Below are 21,323 nucleotides of genomic sequence, written 5' to 3'. Positions count from 1 at the left end.
TTTGTATTTGATTAAAAACACAGTATATACCTCAGATGACCAATGAATACTGAATTATGATTAAAAGAATGCATGAGAGAAATATCAGTTGCTATCCTCCTCAACTGTAAATCATAAGAGGTGAAGTTAAATAAGATAATTGGAATTATTATGGTCTCAAAAGGAAACTAACAACCGTGCATCTGTTCTTTTTCAGCCGCTTTTAAATTGACGTATTAATCAAGTTCTATCTAACCAACGGAGACTCGCCGTCCCTCGGACTCGTCGTTCATCTTATTACTCAGCGTCTGTTGTGTTTTCTGTGCAATTTAATTATTTCAGGTGTGCTTTTGACCCGCTGCCTGTTCATGCCGCACAACAGCAACGACGATCAATCATCAGGTTGGAAAAAACTGCAAGTTTGTATTAGGACGCACGTCTGCGACTGATATAATCATCCAGATTAATGAAAATGTATCGCGGCAGATTACATAGTTGTCGCAAAATAAACAATGCTGTGATGCCATAATACAATACATATTTGGGTTTGACGGAGAAAGATGCCTTTACCTGGTCTTTAAGACCCTTTATTGGTCTTATATAACTATTTATCACAAAAGAAATGTTTACTGGCATCTATGATGAAGTCCACACTCCCGACACATCCACATTTCTTCTTAAAGCAATGTCCTCCTTTTCAGAGCTTGGCGTTAACAAATGATGTTGCTCAGATGCCGAGGGTTCCCTCAGGTGAGCTCTGAATTTCAAATCGCTGTTTGTGTGGGAATACAAATGTGCCAAATCTAGGCTGGAAATAACCCTCCCGTGATCTATTCGTCAGAGGTGGTGCTCCAGCTCTACCGAAGGAAAAGGAAATGGAAGTCGTCTACTGCCCTCATACACCGGGGCTGTGTCTCAAATCGCATACTACTCTTAGTATGCTAGAAGTTAGTATGCATCAGTTTAGTGTACGTACTAACTAGTACGCAAATTCTCCACAGGTAGTATGTCTCAAATCAAACTCTGCTGCTACACACTAACCGGAGATCACATGACAGCTTCTTCTTCTACTTCTATTTAACTATGTTTCAACCAGCTGTTTGAACGCTATCGCCACCTGCTGGCAGCATGTATTGCAACTTTGGAAAAAGAAATAAAGAAAAAATATGAGAATCTAAATAATCGCGAGATATTTAAGCTGGTATCAGCAGCGAAGACGTGTTTATCCTCCTACTGCTGCAGAAAATGCACCTGTAAGTATATGCATATATGCATTTATATATGACGTAGCTTCCGTTTAAAACGTCACTAAGATGGCGGCTGTTTAGTGTGGTTAGTGTCCATCGAACCATGCTCAGTTTTGTGGGCGTGTTAGTACGCCAATTTAGTGTGCATGGCGCACTAAATTTCGCATACTAAGAATTGGGACGCACTAACGCACTAAAAATACTAACTTTTAGTACGCTAGTATGCGATTTGAGACACAGCACGGGATGTAGTGCAGGATGTCCAAAATGGCGAGAGGCTGACCCTAACCAAGCGGTGGCACATTATAGTGGAGGAGGTGAACGCCGGGAAGGGGGCGACCAGGTATGCCAAGGCAATCTCCTAAACCCAGCAAGGGTGCTAGGAGAAGTGAGAGGGCATGAAGAGGAGGACATCCTCACGGAACAAGCTGGACTTTAAAAGGCTATCTTACAATCTTTAGAACCAAATATGATGTCCTGCTCTCTCCGACCAGCCTACATCTTTGGAATGGGGAGGACCAAATATCAAACACATCTTGGTGGGCTGCAATACCAGTCTAACTTAAAGGACACCTAATGTGCTAAATTAAGTGTGTCTTAAATTGTTCTAGGACCTCTATTATACTCATCAGTATGTTTCTTTTTGCACAAAACTCTCATTTAATAAAGATATTTACATTAATATGCTTAAGCCCCGCCCACTTAAATGCGCTGTTTTGGCTGAGAAGTCTTGTCCAAGTAACCACGCCCACTCTGCTCTGATTGGTCAAATAAACATGAGTTGCATTCAAGCACTCACGTAAATTTCAAACTCACCCCTGAAACTCCCATTACATTAAAAAGGAATAATAAAAGTACGGTTTGCTGCTTAATGTACACATTACAAAAACACCTAAAGGCAGAAGTAACTCTCACCATGTTTACATAAATATTTATTTTGTTTCACGATTAACATGTAGGTTCTTAACTGATTTAGAGCTTCTAGGGGAGGACACCTGCACCAGAGTGATGTCACAATGTTTCATTTAAACCGTAATCTCGTTTGGTGAGATTTCAAACTTTATTAAGTAATAACTTCAAAACGATTAACGTCATGATGAATGAACTACTGCATTTTGAAGACTTGAACAACATGTGAATAAGTCCGGAGAGTTGGGTTTTCACATTAGGTGCCCTTTAAGGACAATAACCTAGTGCAACAACCAGTGGCTGAAGTGCTTGGCCTCCTCAACTAGAGAACAAGAGGTTATCCACCAGTGCCTTCTCATCGAATCCCAGCCTACATTCACACTGAAAACCACCTTCACCTGGCAGGAAAGAAACGGCAAACCAAACCATCACCCCCTGGATTTGGGCCCACTGAGCACATCCCGACATTGGGAAATGCAGGTGGAGCTCTGCCAGAGACTCGCTTTCGACCCAATATTTTTAGGGCAATTTTAACAAGTCCTGTTAAGAATTCATGAATCCTCATAAAGCATTAATGAAACATAATTTGTGGCTTTGTACCCCACTGAGTCAACTTGCGTAGGCCCCTTGGACATGGATGTTTGGAAAAAAGACAATAAACGAGCCCACATTTAGCCCATTTTAGGGCCCATTGAGGCGTTTAGGTTAGTTTTGCTTTAGGGTTAGGGTTACCCAAGATGTCCTAGCCTACCATGTCCCCATGGGGGGACCCTGTGGGGACACATCAAGACCGGCTTGGGTAAAAGGGACCTGTTCATAAACTACCCAAAAAGGGACCCACTAAAACAACTTGGTGGGCCTCTGTCATTAAAATGTTATAGTTATAGTTTAAATGATGATTTTTATAAAAGGTTTAAAATAAAAAGGCCATTCTTCATAATATGGTCACCACAAACGGTTTGATTTTAATGTAACAGTCTTTTTTTTATGTCTACTGTACATTACTTTCAAAGACAGGCCTTCAATGTGTGGCAGAAAAATTCAACAAAAGAAACACAATTGAATGTTTTAAGTGCATGAAAAATACAACTCACCATCACGCTGTATCTGTGAAGTCAGTTGTTCCTGTGATGGTCTTAGTTTGAATTAACACTATGATACACCAGTAACTTGAACAAGTGGTTCAAGTCCAACACTTACCCTGACAATAGCTTGTTTAAAAAACAAATCGGCAGAGAACGACTCATGTAACAAAGCACTACCGGCAACTCGTAATTTCTTATTGGCCATACGTTTAAAGGGTCATATGTGGCCCCAGGGAGCCACAATATCGACAAATGGCATCGGCTCTTTGAATGATCTCAGACTTGTGGACGGTTGCTCGTCATAATTTGGATTTATATCGTCCTCTATCGGATTACATTAGTGTTCAGCCGGCATAACTGCAAACAACGTAGAGCTTCTGGAGCAGATCGATAACATTTACTGACTAGGTTTCGAATGCACTGCTGATTCCTCCTGCGGTTTGTCTCGTGTTGCAGAACCATGTGATAGACTCGCTGATCTTCTTGCAATTTACAAGCTTTTCTCTTCTTTATAGTTCGCACGAGTATCGTGTTGCATATCCATGCGATTAAAGAGAACTATCCGACAACAAACAAGCTTTGTTGGCCTTTAAAGACTCCATTTGGACTTGGTTACGCTCCATTCAGATAAAGGTAAGTGTGTTAGAGTCGTGACAGCGACTGAACCTCTTAGTCTGTAATCAGGTTATGCTGTGTTCCATCTGGATGACTCACAGTCTCTGGAACAAATCTCCAGTCGGCGGCACTTCCTACTTCTGAAGAACAAATCATTAAACACTTTAATAAGGGAGAATACGTATTGAAGGTTTACATTAATTATACGTTATTTAGCTTAATGTTTTTGTTGGAGCTTCCTTGTTTGGTTCCTACTAAGCGCTATATAAATATACTTACTTACTTACTTACTTACCTCTGCCACTTCCAAATTCATCCATGATTCTCGTTTAGACTATTGTAACAGTTTATTTTGGTGTCTAATCAAGAAGGATCTGTCTCGACTGCAGTTAATACAAAACTCTGCAGCCAGAATTCTCAGCCGCTCTAGTATAAGAACTCACATTTCTCCGATCCTTAAAACTCTTCATTCGCTGATTCATTTTTTCAGAATTTTTAAATTCTGGTTCTTACTTTCAGATCTATTCATGGTCAGACCTTCCATCAGTGATCTGATCCAGCCTTACACCCCAGCTCGGGCTCTGAGGTCTGTGGATCAGAATCTACTGATGGTTCCTGAACACGGTTCAGGACCAGAGGAGAGAAATCCTTCCAGGCTGTTGCTCCTAAGCTTTGGAACCATCTCTGTGTTTGATGATCTACTGACTCCTTCAAGAAACATCTGTGTTTGATGATCTACTGACTCCTTCAAGAAACATCTGTGTTTGATGATCTACTGACTCCTTCAAGAAACATCTGTGTTTGATGATCTACTGACTCCTTCAAGAAACATCTGTGTTTGATGATCTACTGACTCCTTCAAGAAACATCTGTGTTTGATGATCTACTGACTCCTTCAAGAAACATCTGAAGACACTTTTAATTGTGCTTACTTACTTACTTAACTGAAAGTGTCTGTAGAAACCTTCTTCGTTATGGAAACTTCCCGTGCTAAAATGGCTACATATTGTCTACAGGGTGTCCGACAAAAAAGACTATTTTGTTTGCCAATTATCAACATATTGTTTAGAAACACATCAATATTTTATATTTTTGTATTGTATTTTTGTTCTATTTTCATGTTGAGCTATGCTTCTCACTTTTGGGTCTTGGAATATACTTACGCACAGTCACCAAACTGTTAGGGTTAAAAGCAACGTTCGAAAAAACTTCATCAACTAATTCTAAACCTAGAATTCTTAGAGAAAAGCTGCTTATGCAGGGCTAAATGATCTGGTACACCATCATCAACGTCCAAAAAGAAGGTCGAACAAGTTCGCGGAGAAACTCTTAAACCCCAAAAAAGAGCATAAGAACAATAAGTTGGGGAAACCCTGATTCCTCAGATGATTTTTTGGCGCATATGGAGGAAACCATTTTAAATCAAACTTCACCATCTAAAGTTAATTCAGGTTTTAATAGAAGATGACGAGCGAAAATGTCAAGAGTTCTGTGTTGATTTGTTACAGAAACTTGAAGTAGACGCGTTTGGAAAACTTTGAATTATTCATAGATGTTTGAAATTTATATTTATCTCTGTACGTTTCATAAAAAATAGAGCATTTTTCCCACTTGAAAATTCAGAATAGCATTAGAACAGACTGATATTCTGAGCTGAGCACTAGTTGAACGCTCATTCGTGACCTTCTTAGAAAGGTTTTCTACTTGTTCGTTTTTTTTACCCCCAACCCTCTTTGAATCTTCGGAAGGAAAGTTAATTTGAAGATAAGAGTCGTCCTCCCTCCGCTGGACCAGACGGACCACAAGTGTGAACAGTGTTGCCAGGAAGAGCTTGTGTATCTCACCACCTTCATTTAGGCTGAACAGCTTAGTCAATTGTTTGCTAGAAATCAAACAATGGCTGAGTGAAAACACTCTACAGCTAAATGTGGACAAAACTGAAACACTGGTGATTGCTCCTGATGATAAGGTTCCAGGGTTGAGTCAGTACTTGGGTGACTTAGGTCAGTCTGTCAAACTGAGCCTGAGAAACCTGGGTGTTGTATTTGATAAAGACATGTCTCTTGTTCGACACTGAAGAAAACTGACCAGAAACCAGTTTCCTTCAACTGAGAAAAATCTCTAAACTTAGGAAAATGTTGTCGGAACATGATCTGGATCTTATAAATATGTGTTTGTTTCTTCTCGTCTGGACTATTGTAACAGTTTGTTTTCATGTCTTAACAAGAAGGATGTGTCTCGTCTGCAGTTGATTCAGAACTCTGCAGCGAGAATTCTAACAAGCTCTAGTAGAAGAACTCACATTTCTCCGATCCTTAAAACTCTTCACTGGCTTCCAGTTTCTTTCAGGATCAACTTTAAAATTCTGGTTCTTACTTTCAGATCTATTCATGGTCAGGCTCCTCCTTACATCACTGATCTGATCCAGCCTTACACCCCAGCTCGGGCTCTGAGGTCTGTGGATCAGAATCTACTGATGGTTCCTGAACACGGTTCAGGACCAGAGGAGAGAAATCTTTTCAGGCTGTTGCTCCTAAGCTTTGGAACGATCTTCCTCTCTCTTTGCGCTTGATGGATCTACTGACTCTTTTAAGAAACATATCAAGACGTTTCTATTTGTTCAGGCTTTTCCTTGATTTTCTGGAACTCCGGTGTTGTTCTCAGTATTATGTTGATCTTTAAAGTATGTACTTTATTGAGTATTGTTTTGATTGTTTAAGCGCTTTGTGACCCTGGTCTGGAAAAGCGCTCTATAAATAAATATTACTTACTTACTTACCTTGCTCCCCTTTTGCTCCAGTTAAAGAATGCAACATGAATTATTTACATCTCAATTCCTTTTTTCCTGGAAATGTCATCCACAGGAGTTCATTTCACGAGCGCGGCTGTCGAGCCCTCGATGCTTTACACGCGACCTTCAATGTACAGCGTGAGCACGTGCTGCCACAAATGGACTGGGATGGAAGTCGGCGTCGCTCTTTGGAAGTCGTCAGATAAAACACCCTCCGAGAACAAAGTCCCGTCACATGGCGATGTGTTCCCTGAAGAGACCAGGAATGAGTTCCCACTGATCCACGGACTCAAGGAACGAATTCACCGTCTGCCTGCTATGATTTTTACTAGAATAAACATAAACTTCTCCTTCAAGAAAACTGGATTTAGACGTCCTTAACATTGTTTAAACTACAGTGCTTTTAGAAAAGTAAGTAGCGTCTTTCTAGACCAGGGTCACAAAGTGCTTTAACAATCAAAAACAATACACAGTTAAAATATATTCTTTAAAAGATCAAGACAACATAAGACAAACACAGGAGTCTCAGAAAATCAGGGAAATAAAACACCAATAAAAGTTTCTTAAGAAGTTTCTTGAAGGAGTCAGTAGATCATCAAACACAGAGATCGTTCCAAAGCTTAGGAGCAACAGTCTGGAAGGATTTCTCTCCTCTGGTCCTGAAGCGTGTTCAGGAACCATCAGTAGATTCTGATCCACAGACCTCAGAGCCCGAGCTGGGGTGTAAGTCTGGATCAGATCACTGATGGAAGGTCTGACCATGAATAGATCTGACAGTAAGAACCAGAATTTTAAAATGATGAAAGAAACTGGCAGCCAGTGAAGAGTTTTAAGGATCGGAGAAATGTAAGTTCTTCTACTAGAGCGGCTCAGAATTCTGGCTGCAGGGTTTTGGATCAACTGCAGGCCAGACAGATTCTTCTTGTTAGGACATGACAATAAACTGTTACAATAGTAGATAAATAGTAGTTTTATGCACGTACATGTGTTACTTCCTGATTGTTAGTCACAGTTGTTTTGCTATTTTGTTCTGGTTTCTAACAGTTTTATTTGATGGTTTCTCCTTCATATTCATAAAAATGTTGGATTCAGAAAATAAACTGCTGGGAATATATTTTTCTATTTCTCTAACTCATGCATACATTTTTATCATTTTTAATCTGAACACTTGACTCATTCCACTCTAACATAAAGAGACTTGATATAAGATGTTGAAATAAATGTAATAACTGACAGATAAACTCTCCATATAGACTAAAAGATGCTGAATTATTCAGATATATATTTTAAAAAACTCAAAGAAAGGACGAGAACATGGACGAGCCAGTTCTTCTCAGGGAGTCAGTGATGGGTGAAGGTTTTTTTTTTTCAGAGGCAGCAGCGAACATCTGTGGTCGTCGTTCATGGCGGCGTCAGAATTTTGGGTCCAAGTGTTGAGAGAGAGAGAGAAGAGGCGTGAAAACCATAAGATCGACAGACTCTGCGATGCTCCATCATCCTGACCCCTGCCTGACCCTGGGCTAATGGAAGTGTGTGTGTGCCTGTGTGTGTGTGTGTGTGTGTGTGTGTGTGTGTGGCGGTCAAGCCATCAGTCATTTCTAATGAGTGCAACAATTACTTTGCGAGATTAAACAAATATGTCTTTTCTCCGCGACGGGTGGAGAGAAGGTCTCGGTTCATCAAAGATTCATGCAAACAAGAGTCGATCCGAAACCACTTAAGAGTTCGTCGCCCGCGATGATGCAGAATTCATCGGCAGATCACGATCACCGGTGATTTGTGGGGACGAGCGGGAGCCGCGAGCGCAGGGACTCGTCCGCGGAGACACAAGCGACGACTTGTGTTGGTCTCTGGACAAAAGAGAAGAGCGTCGCCGTCGCCGGGATCATGGGTTCGTGACCCTCGGAGCCAAGTGAGGGAAAACTTCAGGACAAATAAAACACTATATTCCTCGAAGCCAGGGGTCGACGTAAGGGCCACGTTACATACCGGGGGAGTGTGACGAGGGCCCTTGAGCCAAACAACGTTAAAAAAAATGCCATCATTTTAAGGGAAAAGTTAGTTAAACTTAATTAACTAAATTCAACTTTCCACCTTCTATTTAAGTCCAGGTCACGGGGGCAGCATCTGAAACAAAGAAGCCCAACACAGAGGATCCAAGAGGAAGACATAGTTCCTTCATCGTGTCCTGGGTCTGACCCAGGGGTTCCTCCCAGTTGTCACAAGCGATCCTTAAACATATATGGAGGAGCAGCAGTTCTAGTTTGAGTCTCTCCTGAATGACTCATCTCCGAGGGAGAGTCTCACATTGACCAAAATGATTCAGCTTTAGTGGAGATAATATACGAAAACATTTATAAATATATTTTTATTTAAAAAAAAGAAGAAAAGTCTAATGTAGCTCAACAGCAACAATTAAAACATATATTTGATATTTTGTCCTTGTAACTTATATTTGCAATTGAAGTTTTACATCATATTTACACTTTTTTTCTCTGAACCTTTAGTTTGACGGTCCCTAACAGTAGTCACCCATACACACACATGCACACAAACACTAGTGCACGATACTAATTATACTTTTACTACTATTCTATTTATTATTTTACTACTAATTCTATTTTTACTTTTACTACTTATTCTAATTATACTTTTACTACTGATTCTATTTATACTTCTACTACTAATTTTACTACTGCTTCTATTTCTATTTTCTTTTAATACTTCTTCTACTTTTACTACTAATTCTACAACTACTTTAATCTGTACTTTTAATTCTACTTCTACTTCTACTTCTACTTCTACTACTAATTCTACTTGTACTTTTACTATTAATTCTACTACTACTTTTACTAATAATTATTCCACTCATTTTCACTTTAAATACTAGTAAAATACTTTCAAGCATTTCAGTTTACACATTCAGCAGATTAAACATTTACACTGTAGTACTAAAAGAATAAGTATAAATAGTAGTAGAATTAGTGTATATAATTAGTTTATTAGTATATAAAGTGCATTTTTTACACAACTCTTGTCCTTAATAATTGAAAAGTTTTTTTTTTTTTAAGTAAAAATCTATATACAGATATATATATATACACATATTTTTTTTTAAATAAAGTTTTTCAATGATTTTGAATTTTGAAATGAATTTTAAATCACTTGTTTGACGTAAATGTATAACTAAAAAAACTGATTCAACAGATTCTCCAGTAGAACAAAAACATTTCTGACAGCAGTAATAATCCTCGACATCTGTCACGACAGTAAATCGTTTCTACTGCAGTAAAAAAATCTGATCCAGAGACGAGAAAACTTGAGCTGAAGGTCAGCGAAGCAAACGCTCTGAAGAGGAACCATCAGTTTATTTCAGCAGGAGATTGACACGTCACTGTTCCCACGACAAACTGCACCTGAAGGCATCACTTATCAACCGACACAGTAGAAAAAACCTCAAGTTTCTCTATTTAATACATGACAAGTTGAAAAAATGTATTTTTTACCCCTAAGAAAGAAATATTGTAGAGAATGAAAAACCATATTCCTAGATCTGAAGAAATTAAATAATTGACTAAATGTTTTGCTTTTTCCTCATTTAAACCTACAAAATTATCCTCGATTATTGCCTTTAGTAAAACATTATATTTAAAAAATCTAAATAAAACTTCTTAAATAATCAATTTCCTTTTATTCTTGGTCCTCATTTATTTCTCCATTTTTTAAATGTCTTTGTCCAACAATTTTTGTCTATGATGTTCTGCCCATAGTTGCTCTTAGTCCAGATTATTAAAAAAAAAAAGAACACAAAAGACACTATAAAACAATTGTTTATTAAAAAAAAAAAGATAATGTTTTACATTTTCACTTAAAACATTCAATTGTTTCTACTAATTTGAAGTTTCTCCATCATATTAACATCTTTTTCCTTTTGCAGTTTTGGTTTGACGGTCCCTAACAGTTCATTTCCTTGACTTCCTGGTCACTTCCTGGTCACTTCCTGGTGTTAAGGTGTTAAGATTCAGTCAGGAAAAGCAAATTTGTGTGAAAAAGGCACTTTAATAAGATCTTTTTCCTTTTGCAGTTTTGGTTTGACGGTCCCTAAAGGTTCATTTCCTTGACTTCCTGGTCACTTCCTGGTCACTTCCTGGTCACTTACTGGTCTTAAGGTGTTAAGATTCAGTCAGGAAAAGCACATTTGTGTGAAAAAGGCACTTTAATAAGATCTTTGAAGTTTTGGTTTGATGGTCCCTAACAGTTTATTTCCTTGACTTCCTGGTCATTTCCTGGTCAACTCCTGGTCACTTCTTGGTCACTTCCTGGTCTTAAGGTGTTAAGATTCAGTCAGGAAAAGCAGATTTGTGTGAAAAAGGCACTTTAATAAGATCTTTTTCCTTTTGAAGTTTTGGTTTGACGGTCCCTAACAGTTAATTTCCTTGACTTCCCGGTCACTTCCTGGTCACTTCCTGGTCTTAAGGTGTTAAGGTTCAGTCAGGAAAAGCAGATTTGTGTAAAAAAAAGGCACTTTAATAAGATCTTTCTCTTCTGTTCTCCAGCAGTGATGAAAACCGTGGACCTCCTCCCGGCAGCAGGAACATCTGAGAGGTTCTCCAGGACCTTCACAGCTCCACGGTGCGCAGTTGTCCTCGAGGAGAGACGGCGGACAACACGCTGGCAGGAAGACAGTCGGACTTCTCGGCCGAGCTGCCGCAGCACGACCAGTGGGGTTTGCCGGGGTGACCCCTGTGGCTGTGACCGCAACCTTTGAACCCTCCTGCAGTGAAGGACACGAAGGTTCTTCAGGCTCTCGGACAGAAACACTGATGTGACGATGAAAGCATCACATGGAAGAACAATATGGTTTAGTTCTGTTCGAATGTTGCTTCTTCAGTTTAACGCCTTCCTTTCCAGTGTTTCTTAGCTTGGATTTGTTTTTTTTTACTAGTACTTTTGTTCATCTTTTATATCATGAAGATTTTAATTTGTTTTCTTTTATCAAAATTGTACTTTGTATTTTATCAAGATAGTATTTTTGAATCTTGTAATTTATCAATAGGTAATTTAAGTTTTATGTCAAGATTGTATTTTTTATATTTAATCATGATTACATTTTAGCAGTTTATTTAAGATTGTATTTCTGTATTTAATCAAGATTGTATTTTTTAAATTTTGTATTCATGGATGATAAGTCAGAAGGTTTTAATTGAATATGAGCGGATGAAACTACTGTATATCATAAATAACTCAATAAATACCATTTTAAATGTTATTTAGCTAAAATATATTTTACAACTGATTTAATCTTTTGACAATGTTGATCTTATATTATTTATAGTAAAATAATTATATAAATGTCAGTGGCTTCAGGAAAACATTCAACCAATAATTAACTAAATAAATAAATCTATACATTAAATGTACATTTTGTGATAAATTGATTGACATGTGCGTCTCTGACGCTTAAGAAAAACTTCAAATATAAGTAACAAAACACCCCAGGATGACCTGATTAAAAGTAAATTAAAAGTATAGTAGTGTATTGTAGATTATTGTAGAGTATTGTAGATTATTGTAGAGTATTGTAGATTATTGTAGATTATTGTAGATTACTGTAGAGTGTTGTAGAGTATTGTAGATTATTGTAGAGTATTGTAGATTATTGTAGATTATTGTAGATTATTGTAGAGTATTGTAGAGTATTGTAGATTATTGTAGAGTATTGTAGATTATTGTAGAGTATTGTAGTGTATTGTAGAGTATTGTAGATTATTGTAGATTACTGTAGAGTATTGTTGAGTATTGTAAGGTATTGTAGATTACTGTTGAGTATTGTAGAGTATTGTAGATTATTGTAGATTACTGTAGAGTATTGTTGAGTATTGTAAGGTATTGTAGATAACTGTAGAGTATTGTAGATTACTGTAGAGTATTGTAGAGTATTGTTGAGTATTGTAGAGTATTGTAGAGTATTGTAGATTACTATAGAGTACTGTAGTGTATTGTAGTGTATTGTAGAGTATTGTAGAATATTGTAGATTACTGTAGAGTATTGTAGTGTATTGTAGAGTATTGTAGAGTACTGTAGAGTATTGTAGAGTATTGTAGATTACTGTAGAGTATTGTAGTGTATTGTTGAGTATTGTAGAGTATTGTAGATTACTATAGAGTACTGTAGTGTATTGTAGTGTATTGTAGAGTATTGTAGATTACTGTAGAGTATTGTAGAGTATTGTTGAGTATTGTAGAGTATTGTAGATTACTATAGAGTACTGTAGTGTATTGTAGTGTATTGTAGAGTATTGTAGAATATTGTAGATTACTGTAGAGTATTGTAGTGTATTGTAGAGTATTGTAGAGTATTGTAGATTACTGTAGAGTATTGTAGAGTATTGTAGATTACTGTAGAGTATTGTAGTGTATTGTAGAGTATTGTAGAGTATTGTAGATTACTGTAGAGTATTGTAGAGTATTGTAGATTACTGTAGATTATTGTAGAGTATTGTTGAGTATTGTAGAGTATTGTAGAGTATTGTAGATTACTGTAGAGTATTGTAGAGTATTGTAGAGTAACACACACCTGGCATGACTCCAGGACACGCACATCTGGCCTCTTTGTTTCCTGCACTGGAGCAGAAGCAGCAGCAGTGAAACACTCCAGTGTGACTCCTCTTCTTCACGTGCAGGGTGAAGGGAGACCCCTGCCGGTGACAGGACGACATTACAGTCTGATTTTATAAGAGGAGCCAAAACTCCTTAAGAATCAGAGAAAGTTTATTAAATACATTTTAAAAATATAAATGAGATAATAGGTGAATAAAAGACAATCAAATAAATAATCAACATTAAATATAATTAAATATATATATCTATATATATATTATTATACACAATTAAATAACAAAGTAAAATTAAATAAAACGTTATAGAATAAATTAATAATCAAATCTTTATTTCACAAACATTATATAAACAGTTGATTGAACTGATTTTCTTTGTATGTTTGTTTCCCGTTTGTTGATCTTTTTGTTGAAAAAGTAACTCTATTTAATTAATTTATTATTATTATTATTATTATCTGTTGGTTTCAGGGGTTAAAAAAAAGTAAGTTATTGTTAACTGTATATTTTTTAACATTATACATTAATAAATATATTGTAAACAAACGTTAAAAAGCTTGTTCGTTTGTTTGTTTGGATCATTCCTTTTTTTTTGTTCTCTCAAAACCTGCAAAACTTCAGGAAAATCAAGTTAAAACATGATCAGAATCAATCATTAAACTCTCCTCACATCCAAACCTGTACATGTTTAACTACACAACAGTGTGTAGTTGTGTTACCTTGACGTGTTGAGTCTTCACACAGACCCACAGCGAGTAGACGCCAGACTCCTGCGGCCTGAACGACGCCGTGTAAGAGCCGTCCTGGTTGTCGAGCAGCGACGCCTCCACGGAACTGAGGGAATAGAACCCATGAACAATGTGTGTGTGTGTGTGTGTGTGTGTGTGTGTGTGTGTGTGTGTGTGTGTGTGTGTGTGTGTGTGTTGGACTGACCAGTTCTTCTTGTGTGTGTGTGCGATGCTGACGACCACATGTTCTCCTCCAGACGTCAACTGTTCTCCAGACGAGTCTCTGAGGACCAGAGTGAACTGACCTTGTTGACCTTCAGTGACCTTCAGCAGCCCTGGACACACACACACACACACACACACACACACACACACACACACACACACACACACACACACACACACACACACACACACACACACACACACACACACACACACACACACACACACACACACACACACACACACACACACACACACACACACACACACACACACACACACACACACACATTGACGTGAAAGATGACGTGAAACACTTCACTCTGGATCTTTTCATACTTTTTTCTACAAAGTAAAATATAAATATGACAGAAAATAGTATATTTATAGTCATATTGTTGTATAGATTGTTTTAATGTAGGAAACTATCATCTCAAAAAGTTCCAGCTTTGATTGGCATTGAAGGAAAATAGAAAATAAAAGACATAAAAACGAGGAGCAAAAAGAAAAAATGCGTAAAATAAATATATATTAAAGTTAAGTCTATTTTTTTCTATTTTTTTTTTACAAATTTTATTTTTCATTTCAAGCAGAAATACAAAGGTAATAAAATATAAACAAAATACAAATAGATAAATGTATAAGAATATGTGACAAAGAAAAATAAATAAAATAAATAATAAGAATAATTTGAATACAAATAATAAATTGAAGAAATTAATAAATAAAATAAATAATAAGAATAATTTGAATAAAAATAATAAATTGAAAATAAATAAATGAAATAATAAGAATAAGTTGAATAAAAGAAAAAAATGAAGAAACTGATAAATAAAATAATAAGAATACATTAAAAAGAAAAAAATATATTTATAAGAATAAATTGAATAAAAAGAGAAGAAATTGAAAAAATAAACAATTTAAATAACAAGAATAATTTGGAAAAAAAGAATACATCGAAAAAACAACTAAATAAAATATTAAGAATACATTGAAAAGAAAATAATACATTTTAAAAATGAACGTAATAATAGGAATACGTTTAAAACAAGGAATAAATTATAAAAACAAATAAATAAAATAATGAGAATAGTTTGAAAAAAAAAAAAAGAATACATAGAAAAAATAAATGAATAAAATAATAATAATTTGAAAAAATAAATGATATGCATGTATAAAAAAAACAAAAAAAAAACATGTGCCAGTTTCCATGTTGCATTAAGTTTATATATATGTGGGTCAAAGAGTTCACGTCCAATATTATTTCTTCAGAAAGAAAAAATAATAAAGAATGTTTAAAGTATATATATATATATATATATATATATATACACAGTATATTTATATACTGATGTATAAAACAGTTGTAAACAGTGCTAAAGATACCTATAAAAAGGGGAGGAGCAACAAAAAGTGTCAAACCTTCCACCGAGCACTTGTTGAGGTCCAGGGTCCGGTGGAGGATCCGACCCACGACAGGGAAACCCTGGACTTCACCTGCAGGTTCAGGCGAGAAGCTGATGTCTTCAGGTGAGAGCGACACCAGGTGAGACTCAGAGCCGCTCTCGGCCAGAACGCCGAGTCTCCTCAGAGTCACTCCTTTGGCGCCGAGGATCCCGGCGTCAGAACCAGAACCCAGGAGCCTCTCCGCGAACTCCACCCCCCCTCTGACGTCACTGACCGCCTGCTGCAGCTGCGCCCTCTGCAGGTGGAGCTGGTTCCTGCAGGACAAGGTTTTTTTTTTTATTATTCAGAATCAGAAAACTTTATTGACAGCTTTGTAAACACAACACTGGGTTTTGTTTTGGTGGCATTACAGAAAAGAACAATAAAATAACATTAATTTAATAAAAAAAAACAAATATAACCATTAATTACCATAATTAATAATGAACAAAAAAACACATAACATTTAATTTAATTAAATGTTATGCGTTCTTGAAATTGTTAAAAAATAAGATTTTTAAACAGCCCTAAAATCATGCGTTTTCTGTGAGTTAATGACTAAAAAATATTACATATTTAACATAAAAAAGCTCATAAGAAAGACAATTTTATTTATCTATTAACACCCAGAATGTATTTTTTACTTTGATTATTTTACGAGTCATTATCTTCAAGATTTTGCAAATGACAAACATAACTTTTGAAATTGAAAATAATTACTTTACGTATTTACACTTGATTTTAATGTCAGAAAGTGTTTTTTTTTATTATTCTTATTCAAAGATAAAGGACGGTTAGTGAAGAAAACCTACGTTTTTTGTTTACTTTTTGAAACTATCTGGGCTCGATTAGCTTTGTCTAGATCTGACACATGAATATTTATTCAATCTCAAATTTTGCCTCCATTATTTATCATTAATGTAAATTTTAAAACCACAAAAATTACCCAGAAACCCCATTATTTTAAATAACCATAATGAAAGAATATAGGCATCAAAATATTAAAATGTTGAATTAAAATTTTGAAATGTTTTTTTTTTGCGATTAGGTTATTTAATTTGTTTTTTTTTCAAATAACTTAATTATTATTATTTTTTTAATTCAAAGGTTGTTATTTTTGTCTTAAAAAAATGAATTTAAAAAATGTGAAATCAAAACCAATATTTTATACAGGATTGAAAAGTCAACTAATGAATAAATATTTTAAATATATATATAAAAATAGTATTATTTTTATTTATTTAGAATCTAAAACTCTATGGTAAAATAAATAAATATATATATTTTTTTAATTCAATTTTTTTAATTAATTTATTCAAAAATGCTTAAAAATGTTTACAAAAAAAACCCAAATTTTTTAATTTATTAAAACTAAAAAAAATTAAACTTTTTCTTACAATTATTTTATTATATTGTTTGCCCCTCGTTAACATTAATCTTGAAGTATTTGTTCATTTTATTTTTCCGTTTTCTTTCTTAAAGATAATAATTAAACCATATTAATTATAATTACATTTTTCTGGACCAAACCCTGTGAGTCTTCAGTGATGAAGTTCACAGACGAACAAAAGGTAAAACTAGTCGATCATGTGGATCGTGGCTCGACTCGTCGACCTGAGTCTCTGACGAACACCTGCACACCTGAACACCTGGTCGTACCTGCGCGTCACCCTCAGATCCTCCAGCCGGTGCAGCAGCGACAGACAGTGAGTCTCCACAGCACTGGCGTAGCCTCGAGCGAACGCTCGCACCTGATTGGCTGTCGTCTCTACGTGTGCCCGCAAAGCATCCTGGGAGATTTCCACCTGCGAGGAGACACATAAGGTCAGACGTTCCTGAGCCAGAGTGTAGATGACGATGGTAACAGACTCTCTCCAGGTCTCGCTCGAGTCTCTCCAGCCGGGGTCGGAGTCGCGCCGTCACCAGGTCTCGGATGCGGTCGCCATGGCGACGGACCACGTCGTGGAGAGGGCGGCATCCGTGGTCGCGGTGCAGCGTGAAGGAACATTCCTGACACACGGGGAGGTCACAGGTCGCGCAGAAGAGACGCAGCTCCTGACCCGGGTGGAGGCCGCACAGGATCGGACGAGAGAGTCCGGACCTGGACCTCAGGTCCTCCAGGAGCTGGACCGAGTGAGACGCCGTTCGTCTCTGTCGCCTGATTGTATGAAAATTGTTGGATTATAGTTGAAAATTGTTTGATTATAGTTGAAAATTGATGGATTATAGTTGAAAATTGTTTGATTATAGTTGAAAATTGTTTGATTATAGTTGAAAATAGTTTGATTATAGTTGAAAATAGTTTGATTATAGTTGAAAATTGTTGGATTATAGTTGAAAATTGTTTGATTATAGTTGAAAATTGTTTGATTATAGTTGAAAATTGTTGGATTATAGTTGAAAATTGTTTGATTATAGTTGAAAATTGTTGGATTATAGTTGAAAATGGTTTGATTATAGATGAAAATTGTTGGATTATAGTTGAAAATTGTTGGATTATAGTTGAAAATTGTTGGATTATAGTTGAAAATTGATGGATTATAGTTGAAAATGGTTTGATTATAGATGAAAATTGTTGGATTATAGTTGAAAATTGTTGGATTATAGTTGAAAATTGTTTGATTATAGTTGAAAATTGTTGGATTATAGTTGAAAATTGTTGGATTATAGTTGAAAATGGTTTGATTATAGTTGAAAATGGTTTGATTATAGTTGAAAATTGTTGGATTATAGTTGAAAATTGTTGGATTATAGTTGAAAATTGTTATATTATAGTTGAAAATAGTTTGATTACAGTTGAAAACTGTTGTATTATAGTTGAAAATTGTTGGATTATAGTTGAAAATTGTTGGATTATAGATGAAAATTGTTGGATTATAGTTGAAAATTGTTGGATTATAGTTGAAAATTGTTGGATTATAGTTGAAAATTGTTTGATTATAGATGAAAATTGTTGGATTATAGTTGAAAATTGTTTGATTATAGTTGAAAATTGTTTGATTATAGTTGAAAATTGTTTGATTATAGTTGAAAATTGATTGATTATAGTTGAAAAATGTTTGATTATAGTTGAAAATTGTTTGATTATAGTTGAAAATTGATTGATTATAGTTGAAAAATGTTTGATTATAGTTGAAAATTGTTGGATTATAGTTGAAAATTGTTTGATTATAGTTGAAAATTGTTGAATTATAGTCGAAAATTGTTTGATTACAGTTGAAAATTGTTGGACTATAGTTGAAAATTGTTTGATTTTAGTTGAAATTGTTGAATTATAGTTGAAAATTGTTTGATTATAGTTGAAAATTGTTTGATTATAGTTGAAAATTGTTGTATTATAGTAGAAAATTGTTTGATTATAGTTGAAAATTGTTGTATTATAGTTGAAAATTGTTGGATTATAGTTGAAAATTGTTTGATTACAGTTGAAAATTGATGGATTTCAGTTGTAATAACTCGGGGTGCCTCACCTGTGTGCCTGGCAGCAGAAGGCGCACAGGTGAACGCTACACTCCTCACAGCGACTCTCTGCTCCTCCCTCCCCGCACAGGTCACACCCGAGCGGCCCGTCAGACTCCAGGGTCTCCAGGAAGACCTGGTCCAGGGCCAGGTGGTCGGTGCTGAGTCCGGCGGGTCCGGACGGAGGCAGGTCCACCTCGGAGTCGCAGTCCGGACACAGAACCGTCACGACCCCCGAGGAGCTCGCGCCCGCCTCGCCCGGGGCGCGGAAGGGCGCGAGCCTCGCCACGCAGTCCAGGCAGAAGGTGTGCAGACACGGCAGGATCCGGGGCTCGCGGTACCGACGCGCGCACGCGGAGCACGTGGCCCGGCGGGTCACCGGGACCTTCTCCTCGACGCTCGAGCTCGACATGGTTCGTTCGGAACCAGAACCAGAACCAGAGTCACGTGACTCGCTTTGATTCAACTTTCAACGAAGGAATGGCATGTGTTGCCTTCAGGCTCCGGTGGGAAATCTGAGACCTCACCCAGGAACCGACCCCCATCACGGGGGGTGGTCCGAAGTCACTGTTCAGACACGTCCCGGGTGTTGAACCTCCCCCCGTGACACAGTTTGTTGACATTCTTTAGAACAGTAAAAGAAAAGTGACTTTTGTGTTTAAGGAGGAACTGTAGGCCTCGAACACATCTTACTTTGGACGCCATGTTGGAAACAATCAAAACAAACTTGTTACTGATATTAATCTAGAGAATTATATTTTATTAAACACCTTTTTTGACGATTTTAATTGATTAAATTCGTCATCATTAAAATCATCTATGATGCTCCGGTTCTATGGAAGAATATTGTCGACATCAGAATATTTAGTTTTTTACTTTAAAGTTTCAAATGTTGAAACCTTTAATTTATTTCATTAAAATGTTTTTTGTTTGTTTGTTTTCTTCCACTATTTTGTAGCAAAAATCTATAATTTCTATATTGAAAGGTTGAATTGTATTTATTTTCATTTTCAAAAATACAAATTAAGTTTGATTTTTAATTCAATAATCGCATAAATAAATAATAACAAAAAGAATTATCATTTTGTTACTAAATTTAATAGTTTTTCATTGGTAGTGTTTTTTAATTAAATATAAAAATGTTGGTACAATAGAGTCAACATTTGAATAATACAATTAAAAGGTTACACTAACCAACTCACTAACACACACAATTGATAAAATGATTAAATTCTGAATAAAAATCACAAAACTTTCATTTCTAATATTGAATGAAGGACATAGTAATAGTAAAGTATAATAGTAGAACATTAGTCAATTGTTTGCTAGAAATCAAACAGTGAGTTAAAAACTATTTGCAGCTAAATGTGGACAAAACTGAAACTCTGGTGATTGCTCCTGATGATAAGATTCCAGGGTTGAGTCAGTACTTGGGTGACTTAGGTCAGTCTGTCAAACTGAGCCTGAGAAACCTGGGTGTTGTATTTGATAAAGACATGTCTCTTGTTCGACACTGAAGAAAACTGACCAGAAACTTTTTCCTTCAACTGAGAAAAATCTCTAAACTGTTGTCACAACATCAAGATCTTACGATTCATGTGTTGAGTCGTTTATACTATTGTAACAGTTTATTTTAGTGTCTAAACAAGAAGGATCTGTATCGCTGCAGTTAATACAAAACTCGAGAATTGTGACTGGCTCTAGTAGAAGAACTCACATTTCTCCGATCCTTAAAACTCTTCACTGACTTTGACATAAAAACTGTGAATATCAAGCAATCAAGTTATTAATTATATCTAAAATAAAGTGCATCTTGTTACGGGGGTGATATGGGAGCTCAATGACACGTGAGAAACAAAAATTATAATATTAATTCAATGAAATTAATTTCTGCCTTTTTTGATTGTCATTCTCTAAGTAAGTAAGTAAGTAAGTAAAGTAAAGGTTATTTGTAAAGATCTTTCTAGACCAGGGTGACAAAGCTCTTGAATAATAAAAAACAATAAACAGTTAAAATATATACTTTAAAAGATCAAGACACATAAGACAAAAACTGGAGTCTCAGAAAATCAGGGAAAAGCACAAATTCTTACTTTAATGTGAATGTTAATTAAAAATAACTTACATTAATATTGGATATGAACACTAACTAAAAATGATTTTAAAATGTTTAATAAGTGAACTGTACTTATAATATAATGTGTATATATAGGTTTAATCTT

At 35.9% G+C, this 21,323-nt stretch overlaps 1 protein-coding gene across 1 annotated transcript; it reads right to left on the bottom strand.

Moving 5' to 3' along the window:
- Window positions 1-10,594: 10,594 nt before the first annotated feature.
- trim45 (tripartite motif containing 45) lies at window positions 10,595-19,690 on the bottom strand. Its single transcript, XM_087804307.1, has 9 exons — window positions 19,113-19,690; window positions 17,512-17,800; window positions 17,302-17,447; window positions 15,619-15,917; window positions 14,177-14,306; window positions 13,963-14,077; window positions 13,204-13,324; window positions 10,749-11,400; window positions 10,595-10,622 (listed from the first exon to the last, which is right to left on the bottom strand). Exons 1-8 carry the CDS (start codon window positions 19,511-19,513, stop codon window positions 11,246-11,248), a joined length of 1,656 nt encoding a protein of 551 aa, XP_087660433.1. The 5' UTR covers window positions 19,514-19,690; the 3' UTR covers window positions 10,595-10,622; window positions 10,749-11,245.
- Between the last annotated feature and the right edge of the window lie 1,633 nt (window positions 19,691-21,323).

Source organism: Callionymus lyra, chromosome 12, assembly GCF_982586985.1.
Source record: "Callionymus lyra chromosome 12, fCalLyr1.hap1.1, whole genome shotgun sequence".
Taxonomy (NCBI): Eukaryota; Metazoa; Chordata; class Actinopteri; order Syngnathiformes; family Callionymidae; genus Callionymus; species Callionymus lyra.
The sequence above is the reverse complement of the archived record's forward strand: the minus strand, read 5'-3'. Positions and strand labels throughout refer to the sequence as shown.

Coding starts and splice junctions, on each gene's coding strand:
- trim45 (XM_087804307.1), bottom strand. CDS start 19,513: ATGTCGAGCTCGAGCGTCGAGGAGAAGGTCCCGGTGACCCGCCGGGCC. Junction 13,325..13,962: donor TGAAGACTCAACACGTCAAG/GTAACACAACTA, acceptor TGTCACCGGCAG/GGGTCTCCCTTCACCCTGCA. Junction 11,401..13,203: donor GTGTCCTGGAGTCATGCCAG/GTGTGTGTTACT, acceptor CCTTCACTGCAG/GAGGGTTCAAAGGTTGCGGT.